Source organism: Dysidea avara, chromosome 2 (assembly GCF_963678975.1).
Source record: "Dysidea avara chromosome 2, odDysAvar1.4, whole genome shotgun sequence".
NCBI classification, from domain to species: domain Eukaryota; kingdom Metazoa; phylum Porifera; class Demospongiae; order Dictyoceratida; family Dysideidae; genus Dysidea; species Dysidea avara.
This window is the reverse complement of record NC_089273.1, coordinates 26882150-26905574: the sequence shown is the minus strand read 5'-3', so window position 1 is coordinate 26905574 and position 23425 is coordinate 26882150. Positions and strand designations below refer to the sequence as shown.

The 23425-nt window shown below is 36.7% G+C and overlaps 1 protein-coding gene and 2 long non-coding RNA genes across 4 annotated transcripts; 2 read left to right on the top strand and 1 right to left on the bottom strand.

Moving 5' to 3' along the window:
- Positions 1 to 412: 412 nt before the first annotated feature.
- LOC136244041 (uncharacterized) lies at positions 413 to 4940 on the top strand. Its single transcript, XR_010695043.1, has 5 exons — positions 413 to 541; positions 2918 to 4014; positions 4143 to 4227; positions 4276 to 4394; positions 4627 to 4940. It is a non-coding gene; the product is annotated as an uncharacterized lncRNA (long non-coding RNA).
- A 3864-nt stretch (positions 4941 to 8804) lies between these two features.
- On the bottom strand, positions 8805 to 10657 carry LOC136244031 (uncharacterized). The gene is made up of 5 exons (XM_066035560.1): positions 10222 to 10657; positions 10099 to 10166; positions 9936 to 10045; positions 9770 to 9879; positions 8805 to 9721 (listed from the first exon to the last, which is right to left on the bottom strand). Exons 1-5 carry the CDS (start codon positions 10288 to 10290, stop codon positions 9368 to 9370), a joined length of 711 nt encoding a protein of 236 aa, XP_065891632.1. The 5' UTR covers positions 10291 to 10657; the 3' UTR covers positions 8805 to 9367.
- A 4232-nt stretch (positions 10658 to 14889) lies between these two features.
- On the top strand, positions 14890 to 16094 carry LOC136244023 (uncharacterized). 2 transcript variants are annotated; one of them, XR_010695042.1, is made up of 7 exons: positions 15012 to 15071; positions 15116 to 15362; positions 15416 to 15452; positions 15503 to 15553; positions 15604 to 15664; positions 15717 to 15855; positions 15912 to 16094. It is a non-coding gene; the product is annotated as an uncharacterized lncRNA (long non-coding RNA). The 2 variants fall into 2 exon arrangements; XR_010695041.1 differs by having other exon boundaries at positions 14890 to 15362.
- The last annotated feature ends 7331 nt before the right edge of the window (positions 16095 to 23425 follow it).

Here is a 23425-nt window from a genome sequence, read left to right as displayed (position 1 = left end):
TTATTCATTATTATTATTTTATATTAAAAATACAAGACAAAAAATTTCCGTCAACATCAAGAAGAGAATCTTGAAGGTCTCCCGTATTATACCTTCTTTGCTGGGTTTTGGGATGCATCACGCTACTTCAAAACCATCCATTGTAAGAATTAGAACGGAGTACGATAATAGGGGTGGTTTTCTACGCCAAGAAAAAGGTATAAAAGTACTTTGCACAAGCCCGATCAATTGTAATCGTCAAGTACGTTTTCGAGTCCGTATTGATGCAGACAGTTTCGACCGAGATGCCATCAGACGAAAGATCAATTATTATTATTATTATTGAAATCAAACACATTAAAGCATACACAATGAAACAACAGTAAATATGACAATTAAACAAAAAGGAATATATCTGTCACAACTGTCAATAAGATGTCTCATCAATAGCGCTCCGTCTGCCAAACTTAGTGATCTCCATTTCGTTCGTGCAAATGATAATCGACTCCATCTGCCAAACTCATTATATAGACTGGGTAGTCACTATAGACTATATACAGAGGTTAGTCACCATAGACTATATAGACAGGTTAGTCATTATAGAATGTATAGACAGGTTAGTCACTATAGACTGTATAGACAGGTAGTCACTATAGACAGATAGTCCACTCTATTTTGACTCCATCTGCCAAGCTTAGTATTAGTATTATTATTATTATTATTGCCATCATTATTACTGTGTAAACCTTATGAGTAGCCATTAGAGACAGGATGTTATCCGTAAACACGGATAATGGGATTTTACTAGTATACTAATAATTCGATGCGGACTTTGCTGGAGGCTATTGACTGGGATGATACATTAAGTTCTTTAGACATTCATCAAGCATGGGATGTATTTGCCTCTCATTATGAGTCAATTCTTAAGGAATGTATACCCTGCCATGCACTTAAAATGAAGAAGAAAAACATTTATATGACACGTGAAGCATTTCGTATGAAGAAGAAAAAATGTAAGCTTTGGAAACAGTATAAGCTATCTGGCACAAAGACAGACTATTCACTATATAGCAAAGCCAGAAATGAGCTGCGTAGTTTGACAAGGTCTCTTCGCAAGTCTTATGAAGAGAAAATCGCCTCCAATATTAAAACTAACCAGAAAGTATTTTGGAAATATGTAAACTCCAGATTAAAATCAAAGTCTAGTATCAGTTGTCTACAACATGCTGATGGCTCCATGACACACTCCAACACTGAGATGGCTAATGTTTTCAACAATCATTTTGCCAGTGTATATGTTCTATACCATATGCGTATTTTGTACCATACGCGTATGGTACATACCATATGCGTATACGCGTACGGTACAACCATACGCGTATGGTACGGAAAATCGTACCATCTGAGTATAGCTAACCTGGTATGCGTATAATATTAAGCAGAAGGTTTTTGCACTGCCGTACCTATTGACTACGCCTGATGACACTCTGCTTTCATTTCTGTTCGGGGAAGAGGGAGGGGGGAGGAGCTAGTCTTTCTGTTCAGTGAAGATCGAGATACTCAATAGAGCAATCATACATTTTATTATTATTATATAATTGCAAGACCTCGCACAGCGAGTATAAATGCAATATATACAAATCAAAATATATAGCTACAGCTAACTAATTACGATTTTATAGTTCATTTATAAGAATTAAGGTTGTTAAACACGGTGATAGATGAAGCTTCAAAAGTCTCTGGTTGCAAGTTGTTCCATATAGCAGTGGAAGGAAAGAAGCTGGATTTATATGTGTCAATTCTAGTGAACGGCAGGGTAAGTTGATCTGATTATAGCTATTCTATTCTCTAGAGCTAAGATCAATTTAGCTTTACTGTGATTAAGATATGATTTACTTTACTGCATGATGCAAACCTATTTAAAATAAAGCATTCCTTAAAATAAAAGAATAACATGATATCTCGCATGACTATATATATATATATATATATAAGTGATGAAACTGACATCTTGATTTAGGACAATATATGATAAAAACAATCATGAATTCATCACACTGTTGGCAGATCCAGTCTTGAATTGTGTTAAGTCCTGCTGATCTGGTAGGATCTGATAGAGTTCTACATTGTCAAAACTAATAAAGGTCAATCAGCTGGGTTGGAAGCTTTACAAAAAACATAACACCTAGCAACATATAGTATAAGTCTGAAAAGTATAAATCAAAGGAAGGGGATTAAATATAATATGTCTTGATTTATACATAGTTGTTGGTGTATAATCTATAACAATGTATCTCGTTGTCTGTTTAACATTTCATTTCATCAAAGTATCTGACAGTTCCACAAAATACATGCAATAGAGCCATCACCCATATAATTATGATGGTTTATGTAAGCACCTGTGGATTATTTTCTTGATGTCTTCTGACTTTTGTACATATTGATTTATTGCCTCATCCTCCTTATTTGTCATGGATTTCCATCTTGCATTTTTATAATAAATGACTTGATTTATCCACAGTGTAATTGATTTGAAAGTACACAAGCTGGTATACTGTATGCGTTCTTTAGAATAGTTGAGTTAAAATGACCAGATTTGTGAAAAGGTACCTTTCCCACACATTTTACATACCAGCAAACAAAATGATGTAACACTTGACTCCTTACACTGATAAACTTGCTCTTAGTATCAAAATGCAGATAGATACTATAGTAGCTACTGTGCATGCACTCATAGATAGTTGCATGCAGGCAATTATAAGGTATATGTTCAAAAACTAATGAAACCCCGAATTTCAAAATATGCATGGGTCAAATTTTGTCTGTGAAAAAGGTACCTTTTTGCAAATCCAGTCACAAATTATCTAGCTGTTGCATAGCAACTGCACACACTGACAACATATGGTAAATTTTAATTTTTGTTTCTTCTTCCACACAGTACATTGTGGCTGCAATTGCTACACATATATTGCTTCTTATTGGATTCATGATCCATTGTTGATACAATGAAAATTCAAAAACTAGGCCATTATTACAAATGCTACTGCTCCTTCATATCTATAATAGAGTTAATGATGTAATGTAATGATGTGACATGATGTAATATAATGTAATTTATGCATACCTGTAACATTAATATTGTGTACTGTAGTTGTAAGATTTAGTTGTTATTTTGTACGTTCAGTTATTGATTAATAATATTATATACAATAGTCTGTTTTGCCTATAAATGGTCTGCCTACACTTCCCTACAATTAGAACAATACCCACACATAATATTTATGTGTTTACAAATACTCCTGAAGATAGTCAAAGATTAGTACAATAATTAAAAGCTATATAGAGCGATATTACCCAAAACTCTACTAGGGGTTTCTCTATACTTGTATATATGAACTTTGTAAAAATGTGTTTGGGTTTAAAGGTGCCCAATTATCCCTTCAACATAAAACAAGAGCAGTATGCTCCTTGTCTTACTCAGAAACTGAAATTTGAAGTTTGATCTTCTAAAGCATTATTTAGGACAAAAGACATTGATTTCTTTTAGGCTGTAGAATTGTGCCAGCATATTGATATTCACGATTTTTCAATGAATATAACTGGAATGCATATATGAGATATAAACGCTAAGCCAGTAGAGGTAGCATTGTAGCTAAATATAAACATAAGATTTTGATATAATTATCCATATACTGCATTCTGATTGGTTACAACATAGCAACCATATTAAATAATTTGCATCCATTGGCAAATGGAGCCAATTTTTTCAGGCATATATATATTATTTCATTAAATATTTTATTCTATTGTTGCTACATATAATCTATTGTTTACCTTTAATTTGTTAGTACACTAGCTTCCACTTAAAAATGGATATTTATGCCTGGTGGCACTAAAGGTGTGTTGAACAGACAATTTTAATCAGATGAGCTCCAGAAGTACAATGTATAATGATTACTCAAACAGAGGAAGACCTGGAGAATGCTGATACAATAACATTGAGGGAGGTAGCAAAGAGATATAACTGTAGAGAAAGTAATGTTTTTTGTTTGCAAATTAATGTAAATCAGCATGGCTGTAGCTTATAGCAATATTAGACATGCTATACTCTAAGACTGATGTGCATAGTAATTAATTGTGCAATAATTTTTTTTAAACTGTAGTTCGCTGAATCTTTGCTATTGAATGAGGCATGTGCATTGCCTGCTGAGATGAAGTAGGAAAACATAACATGGCAGAGATTTTATGGTGAGTTTATATTGTATTGTATTGTATTATTGTATTAATGCTTTACAGTGACCAGCACTGAAGGTCTGCAGCAACATGTGCTGCAGCCTTAGGATTACCTAACCTAATTTCAAGGACTTAGACTTAGTGGCTTATAGCTGAAAAGGTGTAACAGAAAAGGGGCCAAAGTAAGGAAAAAAATCCCTCCAACCCCAGGAATCGAACTATATGAGTTCTAATGTATAGTTCAGTAATGAATGTATATTAAGTAGCATTGTTTTATTATTGTTAAGTGTGTTGCATAGCTACTCGCTACTTATATTACTGTCATGTTTGTGGATGGGAAGACAATGTGTTTAGCTACTCTTATCTGAATGTGCTCTTTAAAGTTAACAACATCCACATTAATTTTTGCTGTAGGTCCAGTGTGATAAATATACTATTTACAGTATGTATAAACAAGAAAAATACGAAATTGGACCTTCAAAAGAAGAAGAGTGTACATAGTATATAAAAATGCAAATACAGTGAGGAGCCATGTTGCACAACTGATGACACTTACGAAGTTCATTTTTCCAGTTATTAGCTTTGCACAAGCAGTATAATTATGTATAATTCAGTTAGAACTTACTAGTTACCATGCATGTTGTAATTGCTCTCCTAGCTTATTCTCCTGTTGTAAATTATCAGTTATCTGCATGCTTCTGATAGCTACTGTATAAAGTAGCATACATGCACAGTGCCATTTATGTAAAGTTCTGCAGACAAAGTGAGATCATGTACATAAGATTTAGGTACATTAGTATAGGACTATAGTGGGAAATGCATGGGCATGCATGGCAAGGATAAAATGCATGTGCATGTGTGCTGATGAATAAATTTATAGTTACAGCTCAGTAGTAAGCAGATTATTGTGTTGTGTTCTAAGTTTGCTCAGCTAGAAATGCTTGTAAAGACAGCCCATCGTAGCTAGGTGATGACAAGGCTGAGAAAAGGCATAATACGCATATGGTACGTACCATACGCGTATGTCTATACCGTACGCGTATGGTACGGAAAATCGTACCGTACGCGTATGGTATGTACCATACGCGTATGGTACATACCATACGCGTACGGTACAAAATACGCATATGGTATAGAACATATATACTAGAGAGGATATATCCTCAGTACCTTCATTTCATCTTGATCACACAGTACCAACACTTAATGATGTCGATATAACACCATCCATTGTACTTGACAGGTTAGAGAAAATCAATGTAAACAAATCATCAGGACCTGACGGTTGGCCTCTACTCTCATTAAAGGAAACTGCTTTACAACTTAGTGTTCCATTGTGTATACTGTTTAAAAAGTCACTTAGTAGTAGTTGTCTCCCTAGTAGTTGGAAACACGCCCATGTCACACCAATTCACAAGAAAGGAAATCGTTCTGCTGCTGATAACTACCGTCCAATAAGTTTAACGTCACCTATAGTCCGAATATTGGAGTCAATCATTAAAGATCATATCACACACCACATGCTCACTAACAGTTTATTTTCTCCAAGCCAACATGGTTTCATTGCTGGCAGGTCGTGCACAACACAGCTTCTTACAGCAATGGACTACTGGACCCAATCACTTAATGATGGCTATCCTGTTGACGTTATATATTTAGATTTCCGAAAGGCGTTTGATTCTGTCCCTCATAATCGACTACTGACGAAATTGAAGGCATATGTCACAGTGATATATGCTTCCCCGGGTAACGTGTTTCCCGCACACATATCCCTAGGGGTCCGTGTTTCCCCGCACACATATCACTAGGGATCCGTGTTTCCCACCAAAAGTTGTTAGTGATATGTGTTTCCCGTAGCGATTTTTTAAATATTTCACCGCACACACATATCGTCGCACATATATCACCATAGGGATCCGTGTTTTCCACTAAGAAATAGCCATCGTGCAGTGACTCCAAGGTCCTATGGCTAGTTGCAAACAGCACGCGATCCAACCATTCAGTAGACATATTGGTATATCTAGCTAATAGACACACATGCATATTGCATGTATATAGCTATAGTCAACTAACTAGCTATATAGCTACTATATAAGCTAATACAATAATTATACTAGCTAGCTATACTAATAATCAGAACTATAGTCATTTAAAATAAACTTTGTTGCTCTTCTCTGGACCTGCTCAATAAGTGTGATGTCCTTGACAGGGGCGGATCTAGGATTTATAAAGGGGGGGGCTACAGTGGCGGATCCAGGATGGGGTATTTGGGGCAAATGCCCCCCCTCCCCCCCCTTCAAGAAATTGCATACAAGATCGAGATACTCTAATAGAGCAGTAAATTACTCTAATAAAGCAGTCACAATGTTCATGAGGCAGTGTAGCTTACCTATGAAGCTATAAATAGGATTTTATCTTACATAACAGACGTGATATAGTTGGTAAGGATAACTAGCTATTATTGTCGTGACCTTTTTTTTTTTTTTTTTGGTCTTCAACTGGTTTTCAGCAAGTTTTTTTGGTCTTCAACTGTTTTTCAGAAAGGTGCCCCCCCTCTTTCCAAACTCTGGATCCGCCCCTGGGCTATAACTCAAGGTACTAATCTCTTGGGTAGAGAAGCATGCTGGAACTAGAGGGGCCTGGGAGCATGCCCCCCCCCCCCCCAGGAAATTTTGAAAAAAAATACTGCAATTTGGAGACATTCCACATAAAATTCATAATATTTTCTGCCTGTAGATTATATATACTGCCTTTAGATTTTAGGTATGGCTGTCTGAAGCATTTTGCTAATGGAAAAGTTTGGGTAGGTACAGACAACCAAGTACATGATGCACCCTCTCACAGTTGCACAACACTGAATAGGTGCATGTTAGAATAATAATGTTGAAAGTGGAAAAATTTGAACAATACAAGATTGAATCTGAGAGCATTTTCAATGGAAATTGTGTACCTGAATTAAGTATTGTCATACATATTAACTACACAAGTGGATGAATGAAGCCCTTTAAACAGACCAATACACTTCATTGTATGTATAGGTGTACGCAGATTTGGAATAACAGAACCAACTACTTGTTTCCAGTGAATGTTCTATTAGAGTAGTTAGCTGACTGCATCTATTAGAGAATCTCGATCCAGTACACCTCCAATGCTGATCCAGGTCCTTGTTGCATAAACTTTAGCATAAATCCACTGATAATACCTTGGAAAGATGTTTATAAGGTGGTTTTATGAGTATTTGTATTATTAGTGATCATATAATTATGCTAAGACAAAATTTCATTATAATTCTCAGCATATTGATCAAGTAAAGCCTAAATATGAAGGGGGGCTTCAGCCCCCAAAGCCCCCTCCAACTGGATCCGCCCCTGCTTGATATGGTTAGGTTTCCAAATCACTGAACCGTATATATAACTTGCGATCTCACTAAGGAAATATACAAAGTTCTCTTGGTTGTCACTGTTTGATGCTTGCTAAAGCTGCGATGGAGCAGTCCTAGCATTCTGTAGGTCTTAGGGATTATGTTTTTGTAGTATTGATCCCAAGATAGGTCTGATGATATTATAATTCCGAGATTTTTATGTGAACTATTTGTTAAAATCTGTTTGCATTAATATAAGTGGACACTCTTTATTGGATTAAAGGACATATTATATCTCGTACTCCACAAAGTTGCTGAGTCTAAATCATTTTGAAACAGTGAAATATCTCCAGGACTACAAACAGTATTATAAATCTTGGTGTCGTCAATGAATAGTAAAGTTTTACTGATGGTAACACAAGATGGTAAATCATTCATGTAAATAATGAAGAGTAGGGGACCCAAAATACTCCCTTGGGGAACCCCAGATAGAACTGGCAAGGGGGTAGATAATGATTGACTGCATGCCAAAGCTGTAGCTACATTGATTAGTTATACATAGCTGCAATCACATGATTTACTCTATATAGCTAGAGATAGTATTTTATTGTATACATGTACTTGTAGCTACTGTTTTATTAAACTGATGCTATAGCTACGTATTTAAATCACAGCACAGTTTAGTTATAGTTAAATGCCAGTGAATGGCTTGATTTCCTCCATCAACATGTATAATTATAGTATTAGTTGTATAGGTATGGCTAGCTATGATTATTAAAAATGCATGCGCGCCTATATGCTATAACACTACGTACGTTGCACATGACTTTATAAAGGGGAAACATATTACCCGGGGAAACACATATCACTGTGACTTGTAGGTCGCTAGCGAGTTAGTGATATGTGTGCGGGGAAACACGGATCCCTAGGGATATGTGTGCGGGAAACACGTTACCCGGGGAAACATATATCACTGTGACAGCGGGTCTCTACTAAGATGGGTACAGAATTTTCTTTCTGGTAGAAGGCAACGAGTTGTGCTTAATGGTGATCACTCTGGTTGGTCCACAGTCTCTAGCGGGGTTCCCCAAGGTTCAGTCCTTGGCCCCTTGCTCTTTCTGTTATATGTTAATGATATTCCGTTATCTGTGGACAGCCCAATCTTACTATTTGCTGATGATGCCAAGATCTTTCGATCAATTAGATGTGAAGCCGATTATTATTATTATTATTATTATATTTGTTACTGTGCAGAAATCAAAAAGATTGTTGTGCACAGGTGTGATCATAATGCATGTTCAGGTTGGTACAAAACTCATCTAAGGTAGGGGAGTGAATTACAAAGGGGGGAGTGTGTTCCAGAGTCTGATTGTAGAAGGGAAAAAGGAAAATTTATAGGAGTCAATCATAGTGACAAGCTGTTTATAATATCCTTCCCTTGATGGACGATGATTAGGTATTAGATCATTTGTAGGTATACTTAGATTTCCATTAATTATCTTATACATTGTAGTTATCTTAGACTTGTTTCTTCTTTCTTCGAGGGTAGGTAAATTTAATGATGACATCATTCTTGTTACACTACTAAATCTAGAAAAATTATTGTAGCAAAATCTGGCTGCTCTCCTTTGGATGGATTCAAGTTGGTTTATATTGGTGTGGGTGTGGGGGGCCCAGACAGAGGATGCATATTCAACAATGGGGCGGACCATCATCTTGTAACAATTGTTCTTAACAGAAACAGGGCATTGGTGAAGATTACGACGCAAAAATCCATTAACCTGGTTTGCTTTGCTAGTGACTCTTTGAATCACACCCAAAGGTGACATCAAGACACATCGCTTTAGCTTTATCAGTACGTCGCCTAGCCAACTTTCTATCCAGGCTCTCAAAAGTAAGCTGCAGCTCACGGGATCTCCATGTCAATCTATGACGAATAAGTTTCTTTCTTCGCTGCCGTTCTTCCTGGTGGTTGTTGTTCACTGAATCATCATCACTGCTATCAACTTCATCCTCTCGTCTCTCCATTTCAGCATCAGACTCATCAGAAGACATGTACTCTGCTTTTAACAGGGGCCGTATTTTATCCTTCTCTTCAGTAGTTAAAGTGTTCGACAAGTTTAATGCTCTTAGGCGACCATGAACTTTCTGTAAATACAGGTTACCTCAGTATTGCATTAAATTAAATTGACATACATTGTGTTTCCTTTGTCTACGACGTGCCGATGTAGCTGTTGCATTATCCTTTCCAGCTTGTTTCCATTGATAAGCACCTTTTCGGGTTTTACAGTAAGTTCTAGCAGCTTCTATATCGGTACACAAAGATGAAGTCACAGAAATGGACCATGTACATGGCACCTACTTTTAATAGTGGCAAAATCTGATAGAATGTTTTCTTCCAGAGTGCCAATCACTGCAAGAACACTCCGTATCAGCAAGGCATTAAAATCCTTGTTAGATGCATCATCAAACCTGTCAAGCAATTTCACTGAACACAGCATTATTAGCCAATAACTTTAATATACTTTGCTAAATAGTTCCATTCCACATCTTGTTCATCTGTCAATTTGTAGTATGAATCTCTCACTAGAGCCTGTAATACCAGAGCCAATATTTCCAAAGGGCACATGTAGCTAGATAGAGCTTACACTGAGTTCTCGTGATACAGCATCTCGTGGAGAAGTGTGACGTTCAGTAGATGTTAGTGTTTTGAGCATATCCTCATTGCGAGAAGAGGAAGCAGCCAATTTTCTCTGTTGCTCTTGTAGACGCTTGATCTAACGAGACACATCACTGAAATGATAAAACATGAACCTAAAACGTACGCATTAGTTAAATACCTTGTTCCAATACTTCCCACGCCGGATATCCGGCTTTCACTCCTCGTTTCACTCCCTGGGTTGCTCAAGGTATTGTCACTCGCGTTTACAAGTGTCCCTGTCAAAGTTCTGTCCCCAGGAGACGTCACGGTACCCTGTGAGCTGGGTATGCTTGGAGGTCGACCGGACGAAACAACTGATCTGGAAGTATCTGGTCCCAAAATATCATGAAGTAAGTCCCATTGACTTGTGCTACCTTCCCTGAGTCGGCTGTGGTCAGCGCTACGCGCTCTGGTAGATGTTGCAAAAGAGCAAATCGGCGTTCTTCTCGAAACTCTTCTTGCCATCCCGCCAAAATATAGCTATATTCATAGATAGTATATTCTTCGAGTACAAAGAATATACTATGCGGATTCACGTGACTTGCAACTACATGTGTGTGAGAACTACTGAATGGAACCTCTTAAGAAACGAGTTAGATATTGCCAGCATTGTTGCCAAAATTTAACATACCCTGTGTACAAAAAACACAAGGAACAGTTTTATGACGGGAAGAATAGGCAATGGGTGCAGCGCACTGCTGAAGAGAAAACCTGGGCAATAGAAGATCCTTCATTGGATATAAAGGACGACAGAATTATATCCGATGCTTTACACTGTGCAGGTGTGTTTTCTATGTTCTTGTGTACAATGAGTTAGCTACCCGCTACACTATAGCTACCACTATTAGTTAATCTCACGTGCATGCTAGACAGTTTGTTTAGGGTGTCAAAATCTTGTGTTGGCATAAGACTTGGCGATATACCAATACCAGGCCTTGTGACCATGGTATGTAAATAGAACACCTACAGTCTTGTAAAACTGTGGAACTGCAATCAAGATCTATAGCTACGTATACTGCATGCATGTAACCATATACATATCCCAGCTTTCAATATTTTTTGCTATCCTGGTTCAGATGGAAGCAAAGCATGATAAAGCTAGTTGCCACATTTACATTGTACAAGAGGAAACCTTATGAGTTGGTTTCTAAGAGATAAAAGTATTTGAAAAGTAATTACACCATATAAGTAAGATCATGAATACATTATAAAAATTCCACAATATAACTCCCCCAAATATAGTAATAATGGTTTACATATTGTTCTAACATTTTTAGACTATAATCCTCCAAAGAATAGCTTGGACCAGGAAGGTGACGATGACTGTTTAAGCAATACTGAGCAAGACGAGTCAGACCCAGAGTTTAATTATGATGTGATGTAACTAAAGAGCACTGGGATGTGAATAGTGAAGAAATTCTCAGGGATTTTAATCAAGATGTTTGCTCAGACTTAGATATGCCTGAGTTCACTACTAGCATCGGTACAATATTTTCAACATTCTTGTTCCTGTGGGCAACTTTCTATGGAATATCTGCTACAGCACTAAACTATTTGATAAAATTTCTACATCATATCTTTTCATTGCTGTCTTCTGCTTCTCCAAATATTGCTGCTTTGCTTGCTGTTTTTCCAACTTCACTTCATATGCTAAAAGGAAGCTTAACCTTTCCAAAGACTCATTTGAAAAGTATGTGATCTGTCCCAGTTGTTGTTCACTGAATACATTTGAAGAATGCTTACAAACTGATAGTAGTGGTCGACAACTCCTAAAACATGTAATTACATTGCATTTTGACAGCATCCTATTGCTTCATATAGAAAACCTTGTGGGCATTGTCTTTTGAAAGAGGTTGTCACAAAAACAGATAAAATATACTACCCATACAAATCATATTGCTATTATCGACTTTCTAAAAGCATAGCATGTGTTCTAAGCCAGCAGGATCTTTCAGATAAATGTGAACATTGGATAAATCGTGTGATCCCAGAAAACTGTCTAGCTGACATTTACGATGGCAAAATTTGGAAGCAATTCATGAATTTCAAAGGTAAACCTTTTCTTTCTGAGCCATACAACCTTGGTTTAATACTAAACTGTGATTGGTTTCAGCCTTACGATCTTAGTACTTATAGTGTTGGTGTACTCTACCTGGTCATCTTAAACCTTCCACGTGCTATAAGATTCAAACCAGAGAATGTATTGATAGCGGGAGTTATACCTGGACCAAAAGAACCTAGCTTAAGTGAAATGAATTCTTATTTGAGACCACTTGTGAAGGAACTAAATTCATTATGGTCTGCTGGGTTTAGCATGCTGCACAAAGGTAGAACAGTATGTATACATGCAGCTCTGTTAGCAACCGTATGTGACATACCAGCTACTGCAAAGGTTGGAGGATTCTTAGGCCATTCTTCTAAGCATGCTTGCTGGAAGTGCAATAAGTGCTTTCCATACAATGAATCTCTTAAACGTGTGGACTTTTCTGGAGTAGATGTAGGAAGTTTGAGAACACATGATCAACACAAATCAGCTGCACTACAAGCACGTTCTACAGTCACCCCTACTGAACATACTGAGACTGAAACTGAAACCGGAAGCAGATTCACAGAATTGATGCACATACCATATTATGATTGTGTAAGACAAGCTATCATAGACCCTGTGCACAATATTTTACTTGGAACCCCTAAGCATTTGTTTACAAAACAATGGGTCAAACTATTGAATAAAACAGCACTTGAAGAAATTCAAGATATTGTACATAGCTGCTGTGTTCCCAGTGGTATTGGTCGAATTCCACGCAAAATTTCATCTAATTTTGCAAAATTAACTGTTGACGAGGGGAAAATTGGACTCTTCTTTTTTCTCCAATTGCTTTACACAATTATCTTCCACCAGATGACTTTAATTGCTGGGAGCAGTATGTATCAGCTTGTAATATTTATTGTTCATCCATACTAACTCTATCTGATATAAATAGATCTGATGAGATGATGAAGTCAGTTTTTGTTGAAGTAGAATCTCTTTATGGTCCATCCTTCTTATCAATTAATACACATCTACATTTACATCTTCAAGAAATCTTTAAAGATTATGGGCCATGTTATGGTTTTTGGCTTTTAAGCTTTGAAAGGTATAATGGTATTCTCGGAAAATATCACACAAATCAGCTTTCAATCGAAATCCAATTGATGAGAAGATTTATAGAAAGTGTGCAAATCCGGTCATTAGCCAACTCAAGTACTATAGGATCAGAACATTTTCCAATTTTTGAAAAGTTAACAGGACCTACTAGTGGTGGATCAGCTGCAGATACTTTATTTGGAGAAACTACATTTTTAGCCGGCAGTTTCACAAATCTTTCTTCCTTACAAGGAAATGGGAATGTTGCACTCCTTTCCCTGTTTGTCCTGTATAGATTGGATGATGCTGCAGTGCCTTACCTAAGAGTGTGCTACAGTGCTATTGTTCCCAATGTTAATATTTTAGAAATACTGCAACTTTGTTGTAAGTATAGGACTGCAAGATGGTGGTCTCAGTACCTTAAAAGCTCAGAATATCCAGCGAAGATATCATGTTGTATTCTAGCAAACTGGGCTGGAGAAAATGGACAGATTACTGATGACTCAACAGTAGTGTCAGCTGGCCGTGTAGAATACTTTATAGCCAGAGATTGCAAGTAGGAAATGATGTTGATAATCATGTGGAGATGAAAATGGCACTTGTAAGATGATGTCAAGAGCACAGTTGTAGACATTCTTTTATGAAGCCAGTAGAGATTTGGTCTGATATGTTCACACCAATAGGCCCAGCTTCTTTCATTCCACTTGAGAGAATAATTGAAGTCTGTGTAACTTGCACTTTGTCAATGAATGGTGAAGTTGTAATAGCAGTCAATCCTATGAGGAAAAATTTTTTTCTATGAAACAAGTCTAACTGTTGTACATTTAATATCTTTTATATGCAACACAAGTTTGCAATATGTTTGTTTCATGTTTCATTAAAATTTAATCTATATTTGAGCTTAATGAAATATAAGTGAACATTAAATGCGCTGTTGTTTACATATGCAGTAAATGTGATAAAAATGTAAACAGCTATGTGCTACATGTATGAGCTTAAGTAAATATGAGATTTGATCTCACATGCAATTGCAACATATGTGAGCTAGCTTATACCTTAATGATATATAGTTTACTATATTTGCAAATATGTATATTTTTGCTGTGATAGTGCTGAAACTTTGTAAGGCAACGGAGGAAAGGTATGTCTTTATGTTTATGTAATAAGCTTAGTTTGTTCCAAAATTTGTTTTAACCGTAGTGAAAACTTATTGTTTCGGCAATAAGCTCGGTTTTGTCAGACCGGGTAACATATGCTGTATAATAAAAAGGGTAGTTACTTCAATAGGTTGAATCAAAACCACTATACTGTAGGCCTTATCATAGTGACTACCTTTTGAAATGGTTCTTGTAACACACTGCAGTTGTTTGCACTTCAACTAACTTGTCATTAATTTTATTGTCTTTTTTTTTTCAGAGCGGTGCATATATTAAGTCAGCAAGCAACACTGGAATCAAATTGTCAGTCATCAAGTCAGCAAGCAACGCTGTAGCTACCCTGAACTCTAACTGTACATTTTTCTACATTAATTATTGTGCATTTTTTGTACTTAAAAAAATGTAGTACGTTTCCGTTTACTGTCGTAAATTTTTAGTAATTTTTAGTCGCCATGGTAGCCCACCGGTTTTCTGCCGTTGAAATGGAGGAAGTGTTTCTTAATTACACTGCCAGTGAGTTACGCTCCATTGAACATTGTAGACTCTTGTTTCACTAGAGTACAGCATTTGTACGAAAACGATGATCTTTACCTACCATAGAGCAAGGTCTTCGACTGTACATCTAAATGGACTCGGCAAGATTGTTGCAGTCGTAGAGATGTCACGGTGAAGACTCGCCTGTGTTCATAATGCATGTACGGAAGGGATAGTTGGTGAAGCGACCTAAATGAGGCTGGATTTTAGTGAACCTGGATAATTTGGTGCCAAAATTGGCATCCTTGTCGATGCCATCATGTTGTTGAAGTAAGTGAAGTAATATTTGTGTGCTGCTATTATATCATTTCTTTTAAGTGCAGTCCACCAAGCTGGGTACTTTGGCATGCATCTGAAAAGGTAAGTAATTGTGGTCACCTGGTACCATTATGTTGTGGTCATGTTTACAGGCCAACAAGGACCTAATTACACTACAGCTGCTTACATAAACTATTGAAATAGTAAGTAGGTGATTGTTTTATTCATCACTTTTTATGTGGTTTTTATACAGGATTTACATGTGCTGTTCATCATAATGTGTATAAAACATTGGTTAAAGTGAACTGAATGTGGTGAGTTTACAGCTACTCTAATTCACAGGTCATTATATATGTCTATCTTTAGGTTGCACCCATTGTGAGATGACATTATAGGCTATGTGTGAAGTTGACTGAATGTGTTGAACTACTATACTACGATGATGATGGCGTTAATCCATGTGCAGTGGAGCTACTATAGTGTGTGTGTGCAGCATATAGACCAAGTAAGTATTGTGTTCATGTACAATGTATTTTTACGTGTCATTTGTACATGCAATAGGATCCAGTAAAACAACATTGGAGAAGAAACAACTGAGCTGCAGCTGCCATGGTTGATCTGGAGATTGACAGTTGATCTGGGGACTTCCAAGGGTTTCTCTATGTCCAGCAAGCTGTTAAAGGACCTGTCGAGACATTTGTACACATGTGTTATTTTGTATTTACAATAATTATTAAAAATATAAATTATTTAGTATAATGTTTACACTATTGGGAGGTATAAAGGTTATTCTTTTGGGGCTAAATAGAGTAAGCGTTACCCTTGAAAAAGGTATGCCCCCCTGTGGCTACCAAATATGGTACAAAGTTTATACTTCGCCGGATTTTTGCAGTGCATACAGCGAAGAGCAACTAAGTATATTTTAAATGACTACACCTCGTTCTATAAATCCAAACTGGAACAACTGAATCCCCTTATAGTAATGTACATCTATATCGTTCAGTCGGGTTGTTAAGCGCAAGTGTCTATTAAGCGCATATTAATTGTTAAGCGCATACAGATTTCTTGTAATTAACAATGGATGATAAGCGAACATGGCAAAATGCAATGATAGGGCTACACACAGCAAGAAACGCTGAAAGTACTGAAAAATTTATATCTCCTCAAGCGCTTACGCCTCCCTTGAGGTCTCTCTTCGCTATGTATACAGCAAATCAGCCATCTGGATAGTGATAATCTCGTTCATCACGAAGGATTTCACCCAGAAATGGAGTCAATTATCCTTACATACTGGCGTGGTGACCAGCACAAACTATTAACTACTCTATTACGATCGTAGTGATTCGATATGCGACGGGAAGCAGGCGCTTATAACCATAGCAACCGCGTGTTTAAGCGCTTCTTTAATTCACCCATCCTGCCCATGGATAATAAACGTTCTCTTGGCGTCTTCCTTGCTACTCCAGCTGGTTGTCTTACGACTTGAGAAAACTGGAAATATGGGAAGAGACCTGGGGGATGAAATTCAATATAGAGAAATGCATGATATTAAAACATAACCCTTACATTACGGAATACACCCTCCATGGCAAAAAACTGAATCCTGTTATAAATGTTAAATACTTGGGTATCAATTTTGATAGCAAGCTTACATTCAACCATCATGTGGACACTGTTTGCCAAAAAGCTAATAACACTTTAGCATTCTTATGAAGAAATCTGAAACACTATCACCAAAGAGTTAAGTTAGATGCCTACAAGATATTTGTTCTACCAATTTTAAACTATGCTGTGACAGTTTGGTCCCTACACACGCAATACTACATCAATAAACTAGAAGCTGTTCATAAGCGTGCTGCTCATTTTATTGTGTCAGATTACCGCAGATTAAGTAGTATATCACATATCCTAAATTCACTAAAGTTAAAATACATAGTGTAGGTACCACCATACAAGGTTTCGTCTTTTGATGTTCTACAAGATTGTCAATCACCTAGTAGAGCTTCCTATCCCTAGTTATATTGTACATTCTACAAGATTTTCATGAGGAAACCAGGATAAATTACTCAAATCATCTGCTACTGTTGATGCATACAAATTTAGTTTTTACCCAAGATCAATTAGGTACCCTATGGAATCAACTACCAATCAATGATATTTTCCCTAAATGATTTTGATAGTATTCTTCAATCAACACTGACACATTCAATGAAAAACAGTAATTAATAATCTAAAGACATTGTTTTTATACTCAAATTTGTGAGTTTACAATCATATATATATATAACTATCCTATGTTAGTTATAATTATACGTTGCATTGCTCTGGGCACCATTGATAATATGGATCCTTTATCTCTGTATGCAGTTATCAATGTCATGGTCCCACCCCAGGATCATATTATTTAATATGGGACAACACTGGCTATAGTGTCAAACTCCCCAATACGTACTGGGGCAAAAAATTTTGCCAACCCCCTTCCTCCTAAGAAGTGTTTATTCTATGTTGATGACCTTATAAAATCACTTTGAGCTGTCATTGTCCCAGGGGGTGTAATCTCTCTTACCCTAGACCACAAGGGTCTGGTGACACGCGATGCAAAATCTTGGTAAACACATACAACTGAGGAATTCATTAGTTACCAATCAGATTCTAAAAAGCCTCTTGTGTCAGTTATTTTGGTATGACTAGAATTCACTTTGTTCTTTATTGTTGTCTCCTGTACTGGTCGCTGTCTTTCTACCCTTTTTTCAGTGTACTGGTCATAATCTTAAGCTTCCAACACTTTTATCGTATCCTATGCAAAGCTCCATTTATGCCACACAAATTTGTTATATGTAGCTGATGCTATATATAGTGGACCCTCACAAATCTGACCCCCTGGGACCAAAGAATGTTCAGATTACTGAAATGTTCAGATGTGCAAATCATCAAATAACATTATGTTTAATTCACCAAATAAGTGTATACAATATACAATAATGTAAGTTTTTGGGGTTATGTTGAATGAAAGTACAGGAGTAAGTTGCTTAATTATACACACATCAAGTTTTAGGGTATAAGTACAGTGCAAGTTTCTGGAGTTAACTTGAATTAAACTAAGCGTCAAGAGTAAGTTGTTTAGCATTACTAAAACGTTTTTGTGCAGCTAGGTCCCTAACATTCTCCAACACCATTAGTGATGGGGCAGTGCACTCATCTTGATATTCATACCAGGTTAAACACTTGTCCATAAGTTTGGTCACTTCTTCACATGTGGCCACCTCTTGAGAATGAGAAACGTCATCATCATCATCATCAGCTTCCACTGGAGTGGTGGTAACTTGATGAATTATTTCTGCATCAGTAAGATACTGATATCCTGGGTCATCAGAATCTTGACCCAACCATTCAGAAATCTCTTTATCTGATATATCCACTTTGCAAATACACTTGTTATAGAGCCATTTATAACATTTGTATAGCACAATTATAACAAAGTTATGCCACAGTTATAGGATTGTATATAACAAGGAATATAATTGACTACAACAGAGTATTGATCTAATACAAGACAGTACCTATAACATAAGACTATCACTGTTATAAGAACTCTAGTATAACTGAAGTATAACTATTACTACTTTATAACTGTTATAAGACTGTTAACACTTCAGATTAATATTAATTTAATGAAAACAAACAAAAAAAAATCATAATCATGACATTTTCATTGTAAACATAATTTAAGTTTAGTCAGCATCACTTGACAAATCTGCATCAGAAGACACATCACCATCATCATCCATGGGTAGTTGATCATAACCATGCTGTACTGATTCCTCAACTGGATGTATCTGTACAACCTGTGACTTGATCATCCATGGCTTGCAATTGGGTGGAGGGTTCTTTTCAATTATAGTCCCTTCTTGTCTCTCAAATCTTGCATGAACATTCCTTCCTTTGGCTGCCACACGTTTATCTAGTTTCATTAGATAATTATGGAACTTTTCAGAGCGATATGATGGCAAATGATGCACATACACATCATCAACCTTTTCTTCATCAGACACCATATCTGGTGTCACATCCTTCCAATAATCAGCTTCTTTTCCTGGACGAACAACCGAAGACCTCCTCTCATAAGCCTGCAATATTTGGTATTATCATAGATAATACAAGGTGCTATCTTGCTCTCTGTTTTAAAGAGCGAACTAGCTTTTGCTTTTGACTGGTGAAGTCTCCTTTTCTCTTGCTGCAATGCTCTTTTTATACGTTTTAGAGCCCTCTGCAAAATATACCATGTAAAGAATGATACAATAGCATTTGGCCACCAACTTTGTATCTGTGCAGGAGAATAAATTGTTTCACCGATTGCTTCTTCAATCTTTTTAATGATAGCAGAGTTGTGTTCACTAGATATTCTGTATATTGTACATACATTAACTAAAAAACTTGCGTACATATATTCTGGTCACTTTTCATCCAGTTTAAACTGGCTTTCATCTTGCAGTGAGTTATAAACAGTATGAATTCGGCTCTAAACACATAATGCAAGTACATGACAGATAGGCATTACAACAATATTACTTGCAAGTCCACAGGAGTGACTCGTTTTCGTTTGTTATTTGGAGTATCACCTGAGCTTCCAGGACTAGAAGAACTACTGGTGACATGCCGTACTTCATCTTATAGTGACTGCTGGCGCGCTTGAAGAGATGTCATCTGGCTTTCAATGCCAGTCAAGTGATTCATCACTGCATCCAACTTGCCCCCCAAGCTGCTATGAATGCTAGCAACCAACTCTGCCATCTCCCCACTACCATGTTCGAAGACCTCACATGAGGGCGGTATTGGAATAGTTTGACCTGGCTGCCAAAAAATTTCACCTTCAGATTGTGGCCTATTAACAACCAAAATTGTTTCTATAAGCATGTTCATATTCATTTACACACCTTGAAATTCCTACAGATGAGGACTCGGATGAGGATGAATAAAAAGAAGCCGGTCGTACTCCCAGAGGACACACTGGAACTTCTGTTGATGGCGTACTAGAAATCCTACTGCGTCTTGACCTATGTGTCATACTTCGTACTCTATCATAACCTACAACCATCCGTCAACAAAAATAATCGCGCTATTTTCAGTTTATCACGTGATACATCTAGGCATGTTCAGATAAAGGCGCACTTTAGTTATACTTGAAACAAAATGAGTGCAAGACGAGATGACAGGAAGCCTTTTCCATGCTGCCACCAGTATCTTGCTATGTCTGCGTATTATCGCCATTTAAATGACAAGGTAGGGTCAATATGCCCTGGAAAGTCAGCAGGAAGATGTCTCATGGAAATACAATCCGAATCAGCTGACTCAGAGGAGTGTTCAGTGCTCTGTTCCGGTAGTGAAACCGTTAGTGTTGCTAGTGAGTCCAGCTTTGATTTTAAATCGCCAACAGAAGGCAGCCTGCCTGCTGGTACTGCACTTATTAATACTGATGGTGACAACTATGACAGTAACATTTCCAATGAAGTCATGGATGATGATGATATTATAACCAGCTCAAGCAGTGATTTTGAGTTCCAGTCAGACTTGGATGAAGAGATATGGGATGACACTGATGATGACAATGATGCAACGAATGTAGATATGAACCAAATTGATGATCATGTGGAAAGTGAAAAGGTACTATTAGGGATATCTTTATTTCTTTACTTTTCCCAATTAACATACCACATTTCTGAACGGGCTACAACAACACTACTCCTTTTTGTAAAACTGCTTTTGAGATATGCTATGGGTTTAATAGGAGGCAATACCATCTTAAATTTTCTTTCAAACAGTATCCCTAAATCAATGTGCACTATTAGAAAATTGATTAATATGAAGCAAGCAATTAAAGAGTATGTTATGTGTCCAAAGTGTGATCGACTTTATGATTTGTCGGACTACATCATAGTAGAAAATGGTCAGGAACAATCTAAATTATGTGAGTTCATCAAATTTCCAAGGCATCCTCAATCTTCTCACCGATCAAAGTGTAATACTACTCTGATGAAGAGTGTCATTGTAGGGGCTAAAAAAAATTAGTTCCTAGGAAACGTTTCTTTTATCATAGTGTAATTCATGGTCTTGAAAGTTTATTAGCCAAAAAGTTTTTTTACAAAAGTGCCAACGTTGGAAAACACATACTGTTGCAGCAGGAACATATGCAGATATTTATGACGGTGCTGTATGGAAGCAATTCAATGAAATGGACAGTGTTCATAATTTGAATCTAATGATGAATGTTGATTGGTTTAATCCATATGAAGAAACACAGTATTCTGTTGGAGTTATTTACTTGGTGATACAAAACTTACCAAGGTACGAAAGATTTAAGCTTACAAATATTGTACTGGTTGGTCTAATTCCTGGTCCAAGGGAGCCATCAAAAACAATCAACACATATTTGGAACCACTTATTAATGATCTAATCAAGTTATATCAAGGTGTAGAAATTCCAAATCCTCATTGCTTTCTTGGTAAAACCAAGATCAATGCAATTCTCAGTTGTGTAGTGTGCGATATACCAGCAACCCAAAAAGTGTGTGGTTTTTTGGGAACTAATGCAACAAAGGGATGCTCAAAATGTTTGCATGAATTTAAAACATATGCTTTTGGTAGTAAGCCCAATTTTTCAGGTTTTACAGACTGTAGTACCTGGGAGCTGAGGCAGTTAAGTACACATTATAGTAAATGCATGGAAGCAAAACATGCATTAACAGCCTCAAGCTGTACAGAAATTGAAAAAGAAAATGGTGTACGATACAGTGAATTACTTAGGTTACCTTACTTTAATGTGATACGTTACCATGTTATAGAACCCATGCATAACTTATTTTTTGGGGATAGCAAAGCATACAACATCTATTTGGAAAGATCATGGCCTTTTAAAAGCTGAAGATTTCCAAAAAAATTCAAGAAAAGGTTGATAACATGATGCCACCACCTAAAAATAGGCCGTATACCCAGAAAAATTGGTTCTCAAAATGTATTTAGTTCCATTACAGCTGATGAGTGGAAGAATTGGATTATTTTGTATTCAGTTTTTGCACTTGATAGCATATTGCCTCCTCTTCATTTTCAATGCTGGTGTCTTTTTGTTAAAGCTTGCAGATTGGTTTGTCAACTTGTTATTAATGATGATGATATACAAAGTGCCCATGAGATACTACTACAGTTTTGCAATGCATTTGAAAGTCTGTATGGAAAGGAGACTTGTACTCCTAATATGCATTTGGCTTGCCATCTCCGAGAAAGCTTGATAGACTATGGTCCTTTGGCTGCCTTTTGGGCTTATTCATTTGAATGTTACAATGGTGCATTAGAGAGCATTAAAACCTCTTGGAATGGTCCAGAAAAACAAAGGTTAAATAAAATAGTGTCTTTGCAATCTCTTGAAGTGATTCAAACCCAAGTAAATAATGATTAGTTTGCAGCAAGTCTGTTGAATTAAGCCTTTCCTCTGTGGAACTCATGTCATACGATACAACTTTTTAAATTAGCCATAGCCTGAATTATAACTGCCCTGTGCATCAAATTGATGCTACTGCCAAAGCATGCTACAAGTTCTTGCCTCCAAGTAAGGAAAAGTATTTTACTGAATATGATGTCACTAATCTCCGTCATGTTTACAATTTACTATATCCACAAAGTGAAATCTGTACATTTGGGTATTTTTATTTTGAGAACAAAAGAATGTTGATTAATGGGGAAGAATATATAACCACTCAAAGTCAATCAAAATGTTCATCAGCTATTGTTGCTCATTGGCTTGGGACATTAAGCATTGATGAGCAGGGAGTGTCTCAAGAAGTTAGTGTTGGGATTGTAACTGCTTTTATTCAGCATTCCATTGTTGTCAAGGAACAGTCAATACTTGTAAAGAAAGATAATGTACTAGCACATGTCAAATGGTTCCAAGACCACCCACAGAGACATTCTCTACATGATTCCACCATTATCAGTGCTAACATATTTGAAATTGAAGGACCTATCAGTTATATTCCTGTATCAAGAATTTTTACCCATTGTGCAATAGCAAAAACTATAACATA